This window comes from Cibotium barometz, chromosome 6 (assembly GCF_041138505.1).
Source record: "Cibotium barometz isolate CiBa-2024 chromosome 6, ASM4113850v1, whole genome shotgun sequence".
Taxonomy (NCBI): Eukaryota; Viridiplantae; Streptophyta; class Polypodiopsida; order Cyatheales; family Cibotiaceae; genus Cibotium; species Cibotium barometz.
The window spans coordinates 32916203-32928848 of NC_141051.1; the positions used below are offsets into that span (position 1 = coordinate 32916203).

The following is a 12646-nucleotide window of genomic DNA, read 5'->3' on the forward strand; positions in this document are numbered from 1 at the left end:
TATGGTTTCTGTGGTGGCATTCCTCCAGCAACCACTAAGGCCTGGGAGACCGCGAGGATAACAACACCCCTAAGGCTAGATGGTCTTCTGGTCAATACTCTACGATCAATTTAGTGACCAGAACTAGAGCTGGAAGCCTCTCCATGTTCTGCCAATTTAAAGCAATTTCTCTTAATCTAAATTTTGGAACATTTTTCATTTAATTGGATTCCAAAAAGACCAATCCAAACATCACATGCTATCATCAATGCATGTTAAAATCACAGTCAAGTATTTACATGGATCAAAGAAATTCAACCAATGAGATCCCTCAGTATAATCTTTCAAAATTTATTCCATAAATTTATTCTAACAATCATGCAAATTCAAAGCGCAATTTACGATGGTTATCAAATTGTAACAACACATGTCCATACCCTGTTCAGTAATGCAAGGATAACCTTCATATCACCCAACAAATATATTTTTCATACATTTATTACAATAACCAATGACCAAAAAATATTCCAGAATGGAAGTTACAAGCAAACTTTTGTATAGGTTAAGAGTCTTTTAGGAGTATTTTGAGAAAACATCTTGACCCTAGAATATGTAATTTAACTTTTGCAGCCTCAGCTATAAGTTTTTTTTCTTCTTTTCTTTTAAAATTAAATAATTGCATTATCTATCAATGGCTCTAGAATTAGGTTCACAACAGGCACCCAGCCAAGTTGCTTAGATTGCAAAGTTAGTCTTTTAAGCTTGTCATAGATGGCAGCAGGGTGGGCTTTTTCTCCCACTGTGAACTTAAGCAGCTTGCCATCTGCACCAACAAAAGCCATGCCAGGCTTTCTCCATGCGACCGAGGACTTTCTGAGAGCTTGTATCTTGCCCGCATCATCCCAAAAGTTGGCATCAGCAAAAATATTAGACATGAGCACAAATCCAGAACCACGAGTGTCATCCATTTCAACCACTTGGTCGAAACAATGCCTCCCAAGCTCCACATTGCCATAGGTTTTGCAGTTACTGAGCAACGCTATCCAGCCTACAACATCAGACTCTGGTGGCATTGCTTTCAGTAACCCCTCTGCCTCAATCAAATGGCCTGCACGCCCTAAAAGGTCCACTAGGCAGTTTAAGTGCTCAAGTGTAGGCGTGACTCCGAATTTTTTTTTCATGCTCTTGAACCATTGATAGCCTTCATTCAGAAGGCCCACGTGACTGCATGCAGAAAGGATACTGGCAAATGTTGCACCATCTGGCTTCAGGCCTTCCCTTTGCATACTCTCAAAACAGTTCAAAGACAACTTTGTTTCATTGTGCAGAGCATATGCCGCAATGATTGTGTTCCATGTCACCAGATCTCGCTTTGGCAACAATTCAAACAGAAAGCGTGCTTCCTTGAGGCTACCGCATTTTGCGTACATGTCAATTAAAGAGTTACATACAGCAACATTTAACTCTAAACCATTTGCTGTTGCATGGGTATAGATTAGCTTGCCTAAGTCCAGAACCCCAGTTAATGAGCACCCTTTCACCATGCTCACGAATGTAGCATTGTCAGGCTGCATGCCCTCAGAGAGCATTTCACCAAATAATTGAAGAGCTTCATTCACATTGCCATACTGCACTAGTCCTGCAATCATTGCATTCCAAGTGATAATGTCTGGGTTGCATTGCCCTTGTTTCATTTGCTGAAAAATCCGGTGAGCTTCCTCATGGTGCCCATGCTGTGCATATCCTGCTATCATAGCATTCCATGTCACCACATACTGTTTGGATGTTTTGTCAAACACATGATGTGCCATAGCAAGACTCCCACATTTGGCATACATATCAATAAGCGAATTAACCACAAAGATATCGGACAAGACACCACATTCAAGAATGTGAAGATGAACCAGCCTACCCTGTTCCAAGGCTCCTATGCTGGCACATCCGTTAAGGATGCTTATGAAGGTGTATTTATCAGGTGGAAAGCCCTCCTGTTGCATTTGTTTAAAAAACGCAAGGGCCTCCCGACCATAGCCATGCTGTGCATATCCTGCTATCAGTGAATTCCATGCAACCACATCAGGCTTTTGACCTTCCTGCTGCATTTTCTGGAAGAGCTGAAAAGCCTCCTGAAATAGCCCATGCCGAGTATAGCCTGCTATCATAGCATTCCATGTAACCTCATCTCGCTTATGCATCTTATTGAACATTAAGAAAGCATCAAGAGGACTTCCACAATCTGAGTACATACTGATCAGTGTGTTCAAAATCACAATGTTCGTGGCAAATCCACTCTCAATAATGCAGGTATGAATAAACTTACCCTGAGCCAAGGATCCTATGCTAGAACAGGCTTTCAAAATACTAACATAAGTAACCATGTCTGGCATCTTGCAATGTTGATGCTTCATCTTCTGAAAATATTCAAGAGTCTTGTACCCATGCTCATAGCCATCATATTGGGCAAGCCCTGCAATCACTGCATTCCAGGTCACAACATCATGCTTCGACAGTTTGTTGAACACACTGCAAGCATCATCAAGGCATCCACACTTACAATACATATCAATGAGTGTGCTTCCCACAAACTCTTCCAATTCAAACCCATTTTCAATTACGTGCAAAAAGGTCAAGTTGCCCTCAGATAAAGCAGATACGCTGGAACAAGATTTCAAAATGCTCACGAGTGTGATGGTATCAGCTTTTCCCTCGTGTTGCATGTTCATAAAGAGTTCAAAAGCTTCTCTAGCTTGCATGTTTAGAGCATAACCTGCAATCATTGCATTCCATGTCACTGTGTCCCGCTCCATTTGATTGTCAAACAGTTTGCGTGCGTCCAGGAGGTTCCCACACTTTGCATACATGTCAATCAGTGCATTGCAAACATACAGCATGGAATCAAAGCCTTTTTCTATGATCTGCATGTGGACAAGCATCCCCTGTGTCAAAGCTGTTTCCCTGGCACATGCTTTGAGCCCGGCAACAAAGACATACCCGTCTGGTTGTACATTGGACTCTTGCATCTTCTGGTACAATTTTATAGCTTGCTCTCCTTCGCCATGTTTAGTACATGCTGAAACGATTGCACTCCATGCAAATACATTCGGGTCATGCAAATCAGCAAAAACTTCATTTGCTTCCAACAAGCTCCCACACAAATCAAACATTCGGATAAGATAGCTTCCCAGATATGTGTTAGACTCAAAACCACTTTTTCGGATAAGGGAATGTACCTTGCGGCCTGCAACCAAGTCTCTTTTGCTGATGCAACTCTGCAAAAGGCATTGGTAAACGTCGGTCGAAACATAAGCCACATGTGTGTCAGTAACCTCTATGGCCTCTTGGAGGCACCCAATCTCACATAGTTTTCGGGAACTCTCAATCAACTCGGCAGTATGGTCACTCACCAAGCTGCAACACTCGGACGCTGCTCTGTGAAATATAGCCCTGCACCAGTGTTTGAGCAAATTGCTTGTGCAAAAATGATCCACGACATGCCAGGGTGCCCCTAGCATTGTTTCTGTCAAGACGATCATGCAACTATTTCCTAGGCCCAAATCATCTTATCAGCACATCACCGATAAACAAGAAAACTTTTGGAGATGACCATATATCAGTTGAGGATGCACAAGAAACCTTTTGTACACAGAATTAAGCAGCACATATACCACTGCCTAATAATTTAAAGACACCCTTTCAAGATAGGTATACAGTTGGCAAGGGGTGTGTAGCCTAGTGGTGTAGGTTTCTGACCAGGAAGGGGAGCTCCCGAGTTCAGATCCCCGCAAGCTCCCCCGGCACATCCAGGCTGTTTGCAGTCATATTTGTAACTCAAGTTGCTACTACTACAGAAGGATCTACTCAACAGAGAAGATAAGCAGAGTGGGCTGTAGCACGACAGTTGCCATCACTTGATGTTGCACAGAACACTGTTTGACTATAAAGTGGGATGTAGCAGCACATTTACTATCACTAGATGATGCCCAAGAAACCCGTTGTAAATCAACACACTATATATTAGGACGACACAATGCAGCAGCACATTAATCATCGATTGATGAAGTCCAAGAAACACTTTGTAGATCAACATACCATAGAAAAGAATGGCCTAATACGTTCACCATCCATCACTTGAAGATTTATATAAAAAAACATGTACCAACATATGATGATATGCAAGAGACCATATTTAAGGAGATGATTCAGATCAGCATACCACAAGTTAGGATGAGGCAGCACATTCACCATCACTAGCTGATCTACAGGAAACCCTATGTAGACCATGAGCATAATATAACTTGGAATGAAGAAGCTGGGGATGCCAAGCTCTTCTCCTCTGCATTCCGAGAGCCGCACACCCACCAAATCTGAAAACCCTAACTGTAAATTTATGTTGGCTCTCCTGGCTGAGAGCACAGATTTTGAAACCCTTATTCAAAGAGAAGGCAAATGAATGCCGTGTGTTCTCCTGTATAAGATAGCATGTTCTGATAAACTCTGAGAATGGAGCCATTGGTGGTGCCGGCTACTTGCCTGCGATTATGGAAGATGTTAATACGAACAATCGATTAAACTTCACTATGAAGGTTTTCGTTATCTGTATACAGCTTAATCGATTAAAAAAAATATGTATATATATCGAGAGGACCCAGGAAGTAGTGGGTTAGTGGCACATTAAATCCACAAGTGTGATCGAATGACCCTTGTACGTCCACGGGTGGTTGACTACTCGGGCCTTGCATGGTGGAGCCAAGTAGTGGTTAGTATCAAGGTAAGGAAGAGGGAGGGAATGGATGGGGGGATTGGGATCCGGAGGTTGAGGAGGAGATGAAGCGTCGAGGGGATGACATTGAGGCGGAGTGCTCCAAGAGGAAATGCGTGCCGGATTGGCTGAACGAGAGACTCTGTGCACACGTGAAAAATAAGGTATGTTTGAAGCTCAATCAGGATTTCGTTAGAAGCCAGATGGGTATGTTTTCGATGTGCAGCGTATTCATCTTTTGTCCGAGTAAGCCTCCGTCTAAGGGTGAATTAGGAAGATGGCTTCAAGAGAGTATTCTGCATGATTGTGCTGTTTCTAAGATTTTTTATTTGCCTTTGATCCGTTATTTGATGTTAATAAAAGCCTGCAGAATGCTTGTCCTGTGTGGGTAGAAGTGGTCAGTCTCCCCCCTTGGCCTAGGCTTGCGGTGCGTGATATAGCACTTTAGGTTCTGTGTTGTATGCCCTAGTGATGACGTCGAAGGGATGCAAGGTAACAGTGTGTGTGTTACTTGGAACTCATCCATCTAAACCCCAAAATCAATAGACGTGGACCTAGGTCAATTGGGCACTCTGGAATTAGGTCTTAAATTTGGAGCTTTCCCTGGTGTATGCTTCAGGTGTGGTGCGTTTGGTCATATTGCCAAGGATTGTCCTGAATTGTTCGCTAATAGGGAGGAGGTAAAAGAGGATAATGTGGGAGGAATCGATAAAGATAAAACTTTCTAGGAAAACCAAAAGCAAGAGGAGAAAGGAAAAGAAGTAGTGAAGGAATTTGGGAAAAATATGGTGGAAGGGAGATGGGTTAAAGTAAAAGGAAAACCCAGTGTTAGGCAAGCTAAAGCTGAGGCCAGGAATGCTCAACCTAACCATGGAACTGAGAGTAAAAGGCTTGGATATAGTGAGAATCTGAGTCCTATTTATTATTTGAATCCTTTCAGTCCATTGAATGATAGAGATAGCTGTCCTTCGTCAGAGCAAAGTTTTGATCTATTAGCAGGAGAAACTAGGAACGGATTTCAAATTGATCAGAATGGTTTAAGGAATGATGAGGAAGTTGAGATGGTCCCGGAAAATGCTTTATCATGAAAAATTCTCTAGATTTTACGGGGTGCACGTGGAACGTTAAGGGCATCAAGGACAAAAAGAAGAATGCCTTATTTTGGGGATTAGTAAAATCTTGGGGCTTGTTGTTTGGTCTTTGTTGTCCAGGAGCACAATCTATTTGGGAAAACTCCTAGATTAGATAAAATTAGCAAATGGGAAATATTTTATGGTGTAGAGTTAATTTTGGGTATAGTGGAGTTCTGACTCTAGTAAGGAGAGACCTTAATCCTAGCGTTATTGTTGCTAATCACCCTGAGGGAAGAATCTTAGTGGTTGAGATCTTAGTAGATGGGGAGAGAATATGGGTTATTAATGTATATGGGACGCACAATCATAAAGTTAGGAGCAATATGTGGAATTGGATTGCCAATTTAAATGTACAAGTTCCTTGTATTGTTCTTGGGGATTTCAACATGGTTGAAAAGGTGGTTGATAGATGTGGTGGTAGCATTGTACTTATAGGGAAGGAAAAAGGGAAATGGGAAGAGCTTAGAAGACAGAAGAGGGTTGGGACTCAAGGATAGTTGGTATACCTGTTTCAGTCTCCAATATCTTTCTTCCTCCTCTAAAATTGATAGAGTCTTCTTTAGCCAGCAGGCCTCGTGGGTGCCCCACACTTTGAGAGTCTTGGTTGATTGTAGTTCCACACTTTTTGATCACCTTCCTTTGAAGTGGAGCTAGACTATTAATGATGGGGTTGACATAGATCTTTCTCATTTCCCACAACCACTACAAGAGCTTGAGGGCATACCGACGCTAAAATACCGACGCAAATGTCGAACGACGGGGTTTTTTCAAATTTTCGTGTCCCGTCGCGTATACCGACGTCTATACCGACGCACATTCCGACGTATATACCGACGCACATTCCGTAGCATATACCGACGTATATTCCGACGCATATTCCGTAGCATATACCGGCGCTCGTAAGTTTTTCACAGCCGAGAGCCTATTTTTTGGTTTTTTCGCAGAGAAGGCGCGTTACAGGTCAAGAAGGTCTCTTTCTCTCCCTCTCCTCTTTTTTCCTCTCTCCTCTTTTCTCCTTCTTTCTTCTTTTCTCCTCTTCTCCTTCTCCTAATATGTTCTTGCAATTGCTTTTACTTTTTAATTTAAGAATTAGGACGTTTAGGGTTTTGTGTTTTTTTGGCTCTCTATGCATGTTGAGAGCTCTCTATGTATGCATAGATCTCCTAATGCATGCATAGAGATTTTAGGGTTTTGTATTAGTTCTTTTTCTTGTGTTTAATTTACTAATTAGTTTGTTTAATATTTTGTTTTGCAGCTCTTTCACCTCACCAATCTTTCACCAATCCTCTCCTTCAGCTTTGCAAAAAAGAGGTAGATCCTCTTTCGATTTTTCTTGTTTATGCTATTTTCTATGAATTATTGCATCCCTGTTTTATGGTTTAGGGTTAGTTTTGGGTTCTTGTAAGCTTACACATAGGATTAATTTAATATCTATGCATAAAACCTATAATAAGCTTGCAATCTCTATGCATAGCCTTCTTGCAAGCGTTATGCATAAGCTCTATTCATAGAGCTTGTGAGCTTGTGAAATCTCTATGCATAAGCTCTATGCATAGGCTTTATGCATAGAGTTTGCAAGCTTATAAAATCTCTATGCATAGGTTTCTTACAAGCTTATAAAATCTCTATGCATAGGTTTCTTGAAAGCTTGCATGGACATTGTACATAGAGCTTGCGTAGCCTTCTTGTTGAAAGCTTTTTGAATGTTTTTACTCTCTTATACATATAACATATAAGTCTTATGCTCTGTTTTTCTATGCATAAGGTATTCTCTTTATTCATAGAGTTTATATATGTTATCAAGGTAAGATCTATTATCCATGTAAAACAAGATCATGTTTATTACACCATTGGGTGATGGGATTAAGGGTTAGCATAGTGCATAAGGCATATAGCATAGAGCTTATGCATAGAGCTTATGCATAAGTCTTGCATAGAGCGTATGCATAAGACTTATGCATAGAGCGTATGCATAAGACTTATGCATATGGCTTATGCATAGAGCTTATGCATATGGCTTATGCATAGAGCGTACGCATAAGACTTATGCATATGGCATATGCATAGAGCTTATGCATAAGGCTTATGCATAGAGCGTGTGCATATGGCTTATGCATAGAGCGTGTGCATAAGGCTTATGCATAGAGCGTAATTGCATAGAGCGTGTGCATAAGGCTTATGTGAAAGGGATTGTTGGAATGCAATTGCAAATGCCTTGATTGTGGTTAACAAATGCTTATGCAAATGCCATGGTGAGGGCATTGTGAATTGTTGGTTTGTGTTGGAGCTTTTGGATGATGGATTGAGGCATGAGTCCATGCTTTATTGATGAGTTCTAAATTGTAAAAGGGCATGAGTCATGCTCAATACTTGTAAGCCAACAAACTTGTTCTATCATTTGATATTATCCACATCATTTTGTACCTACACTCACCATTGCTACCACTTCAAGTTTCTATAGAATCTAGCAATGTGTGAGGGTACCTTGGCATTGGTTGGAGAGGCCAAGGGGAGAATGGCTTGAACTCTTTGTGCCGTGATTGCTTGGTAAAGCGGTACAAAGGGGGATTAGGTACACCGGTGTGAAGAAATGGCCTCAACCTTTACCTTGGAGGAAAACTCAGTGAAGGGGTGAGAAGAGCTTGGCCGGGAGATCGGCAAGCTTCAACGCGCGTCCTCAACAATCCTCACCATCGACTTTGTGGATGCATTTGGGCAATGGGGCCCCTTTTCCGTCATATTGTGTGGATATTGCAAATGCTTTGATGGACAAAGAGTGCATATGATCTTTCATGACATTGTGGGATACAAAGAGTATTGCATTGTGATTTGAGAAGTTGCATTTTCATTTGAGATTTGGTTCCAATTACAAAGGAGACTCTGGCGGAATTTTTCCAACAAGGGAGCCAAACAAGCTTATTGATTGGAGATTTACCCCATGGATACACTTGAAGAGTTATTCACAACTACCAAGGGGAGAAACACCAATCATTTGTAACCGGATTGAGCTTTGGGACCGAATTTTGGGAATTTTTGGGATTTTACAAAACCCTAATTCAGTCCTAGGGTTTTTGGGATTAGGTCCGAGTGATTACACGACTCTATTCTACTCCTTGAGAGTTTTCAAATGAGCCATATAACCCCTTAATCGGATATCACAATCTCGGTCAAAGTAGTCATGTTGACTTTCTGGTCAAAGTCAAACAGAATATACTTCCACTTTGACTGAATCGAAATGCTTTTAGGGGTAGGTTCTATCTTCCGTTAGCTTTCTATAGAGCCGTCAAAATCCTAATTCCGACATATATTTTGCGTTTTAGAGCCAAATTACTACTTTCAGCTGTCCCGCACAAACCCTAAAACAGAGAATTTGAGCTACAACAAGGTGATGTGGATGCACAGGGTAATGGAGAGCAGCAAGAACAAGCCGATATCAACAATGAAGAGGAGCAAGCAAATGAAGAGGAGCAACTAGAGCAAGATCCAAATGAAGAGGTGCAAACCAAGGAAGCTGAAAAACAAGTTGAGGAAGAAGACATAGATGATGAAGACATCCTTCATCAAGGGACTTTTAATGATGAGGATGCTGAAATGTACATAGACATAGATCTCTTTGGGGCTACTGATCTTAATGAGGATGATAGAATAGATAATGATTTTTAAAATGATGTATCTTAATGATTATGCAAATAGTTATGACATATTTGTAATGGTTTTATGACATTGAAGGTCCTTTCATTGTTTACCATTGTTAATGTTTACCATCATAATCACTACTGTAGGAGCAAGTTGATATAGTTTTACCAATGTTGTTTATCATTGTTAATGTTTGTCTTATGGTTCTTTCATTCATTGTTTACCGTGTAATTTTCATTTCGCACAAGTTTGTCATATGGTTTTTTGTCCAACAGGCCATGGGTGACTCACCGCCCTACGACTACAGTCCAGATTTCTCATTTAATCCTACACCGCAGGGCATGAGTCCCCAGCAGTTATATGGTTTTCTTTCGTCCATGACTCCAGAGCAGAGAGCCATGGCTCAGAGTTATTGGGGTTCTGGAGCAGGGACATCTGCCTCACCATCTGGCTTCCCGACGCCAGTTCCCACACCCGTGGATACGACAGCAGCTCCCACACCTCATACCACACAGCCTTCCACTCCTCTTACAGCTCGATCTACCACCTCTTCACATAGACGGCGCTCACGTAGTAGGTCTTCAGGGGGAGGTTGTTGTGGTGGTAGTGCCACAGATGCTGTGACACCACCACCACGTGAGCGTCGTCCTTCGCTCTCATCTGTTGATAGCACACCCATAGGGTCACCTTCCACTCCCTGGGGTGCACATGACCATGACAACAGCAAGATTTACACAATTAGGGATGGGGCACCAATAATGGATAGTGCAGGGAAGGCAATGAAGACACGCATTCGACAATTGTGCACTATACAGTTTCATGACTCTGTCATGACTAAATGGGATCAGCAAGACAAGGGGAAGAAAAATTATATAAACACAAAGATAAAGCAAGAGTTCCAGCCATCTGACCCTATGAATGTCGTCTCTAATGAGTGGATACAGTATACAGCTCGCATTTTGATGGGGCATCGTAGGTCAGAGGCGAGGGACGCATTTAGAGAGGGGAAGGAGAAACCTGTTTGGCTAGATGACAGGGAGTGGGCAGCCATTGCTCAGGAGCTCACCGAGACACCAGACAGGTTTCAACAACAAAGAGAGGCGGCAAGGGCAAGACTCCAAATAGTAGGGGCTTCTCATCTCGGGAGTGGTGGTTACGAAACCATGCGCCATGAATTCGTAAGTGTTTGTAGCAATTTTATTTATTTAAATGTATGTATGTGGGCTAAATGTTGATTTCTAAAAGTTATAATTGTTAATCGTGTGTGCAGGAGTTGGCCATGAATCGCCCACCAAGTAGGCGAGAGGAGAAGTACGCTCACAAACATGGCCTTGTGGCCTTGTTTGAGATGCTTGAAGAAGAAGGAGAGACCGTCAATTGGGAGGCATTACCATGATGTAAGATGACCTTCAAACTAATGAAATATGATCAAAACATTCTTGAGTATTAATGTTTAATTTAATTTCTTGTTTGTCGATCAAGAAAATATGCAAACGAGCACGGTTGTTTTTGTGCTCTATTTTAGACAGAATGGTGCTGTCTGTTTGCTGTTGTTGATCCCGCTCATTGCAGGCAGCTAGGCAACAGCCAGGCAGCACTATTCTGCCCAAAAAAAAATTTCTGCTAAAGCGTCGGTATATACCCCGGTACTGACGTCGGTATATACAGTGGTATTTTTTTCGGTATTGAAGTCGGTATACACCCCGGTATTGACCCCGGTATATAATACGGTATATGCACCGGTATAGACGCCGGTTTATGCATCGGTATTACCCCCGGTGAGCGTCGGTATATTAACCGGTATAGGCGCCGGTATTACCACCCGACGCTTATACCGACGCTACTGTTCCGGCGCTTATACCGGCGCTTATACCGATGACGAGGCTTTTTTAGACCCCGTTAAATAGCGCCGGAATAAGCCCTGGTATTAGGCTAACATGTAGTAGTGAACAAGGAAAGAGAGTGAATAATTTGCTCCTAAAGAGCCCACTCTTTGTGGAGTATACAGAAGAAGCAATTAGAAAACTTAAAAGGAGAAAGGGGGCTGATGGTTCCTGGAGGCAGTTCACCAATGAATGCAGGGGATTATTAGATCTGTTGGTAAATTGAGGGCCGAGGAAAGGAGAGGAGAGAGAAGGAAGTGGGCTACCTTATTAGAGGAACTTCTAGTGAAGAGACAAACCATAGGTTTGGATGCTGCAGATACAGCTTTGTATTTTAAGTGTCAGGCTAGAGGAGGATAGATGTTATAGAGAACGTGAGAATTGGGCTAAATGGAATCTGTTCAATAACAAAAGAAAACCAGATAATAGGCTATTTAAACTCCCAAAGAAGAAGAGTGATAGTGAGATTGTGGGAAGCATTCTAGATGAAGATGAGAGCCCTTTGAATGGTATGAACACTCTTGCTTTGAGATGGGTTAAATTTTTGGGATCTACTCTTAGTCTGAAGGAGGATTGTTTTTTGAGGAGGTTTCAAGTTGAAGATAGGTTGTTGGGTCTACTGAGACAAATGGTGGACTCAGATAAAGCTAGACGGTTAGAAAGAGACATTGAGGTGGATGAATGTTGGTGTGCCTTGCCTTGTATTGTGGCCCGAGACCACGTAGGCATACTTCCACCTTATCATCATCATCCAACAAAAACACCCAATAGATACAAGGGATTCCACAATGCCCTTGATCTTCAAGGCATATTCATTCACATACATGTTTTTCTTCTCCACAATATGAAGCTCATTCTTCAACTGAATCTTTCATGCCTTGGTACTAGTTTCATTCAACTTCACCAAGGTGTTCCATGCCTCCTTGGGTGACTTGGCATCTTGTATATGCCCAATCATGGTGTCCTGTATACTAATAGAAAGCAAATACATGAATTTTATTGCTCCTTGATTCCAATCCTTGTATTCTTTTACATTTGCAACAGTTGGATTAATCTCTGGTATCTGTGGTGCCTCCTCATGTTCATCTTCAATGTAGTCCCATAGCCTTTTCCCATCAAGAAATTTGTTAATCTAAACCTCCAAGCATGGAAGTTGTTCTTGTCAAGCTTTTCTGTAACAATGTGGTTAATTCCATCATTCGACATCTTGTCTACAACACAAACTTACCAAAAATAGCACTTTGTTTGACCTGCAT

General features: G+C 41.8%; 1 protein-coding gene across 1 annotated transcript; it reads right to left on the reverse strand.

The window, feature by feature from the left end:
• Positions 1 to 447: 447 nt before the first annotated feature.
• On the reverse strand, positions 448 to 4648 carry LOC147637656 (pentatricopeptide repeat-containing protein At5g16860-like). The gene has a single exon (XM_086799484.1). The coding sequence runs from the start codon at positions 3510 to 3512 to the stop codon at positions 648 to 650; it is 2865 nt and encodes a 954-aa protein (XP_086655610.1). The 5' UTR covers positions 3513 to 4648; the 3' UTR covers positions 448 to 647.
• Between the last annotated feature and the right edge of the window lie 7998 nt (positions 4649 to 12646).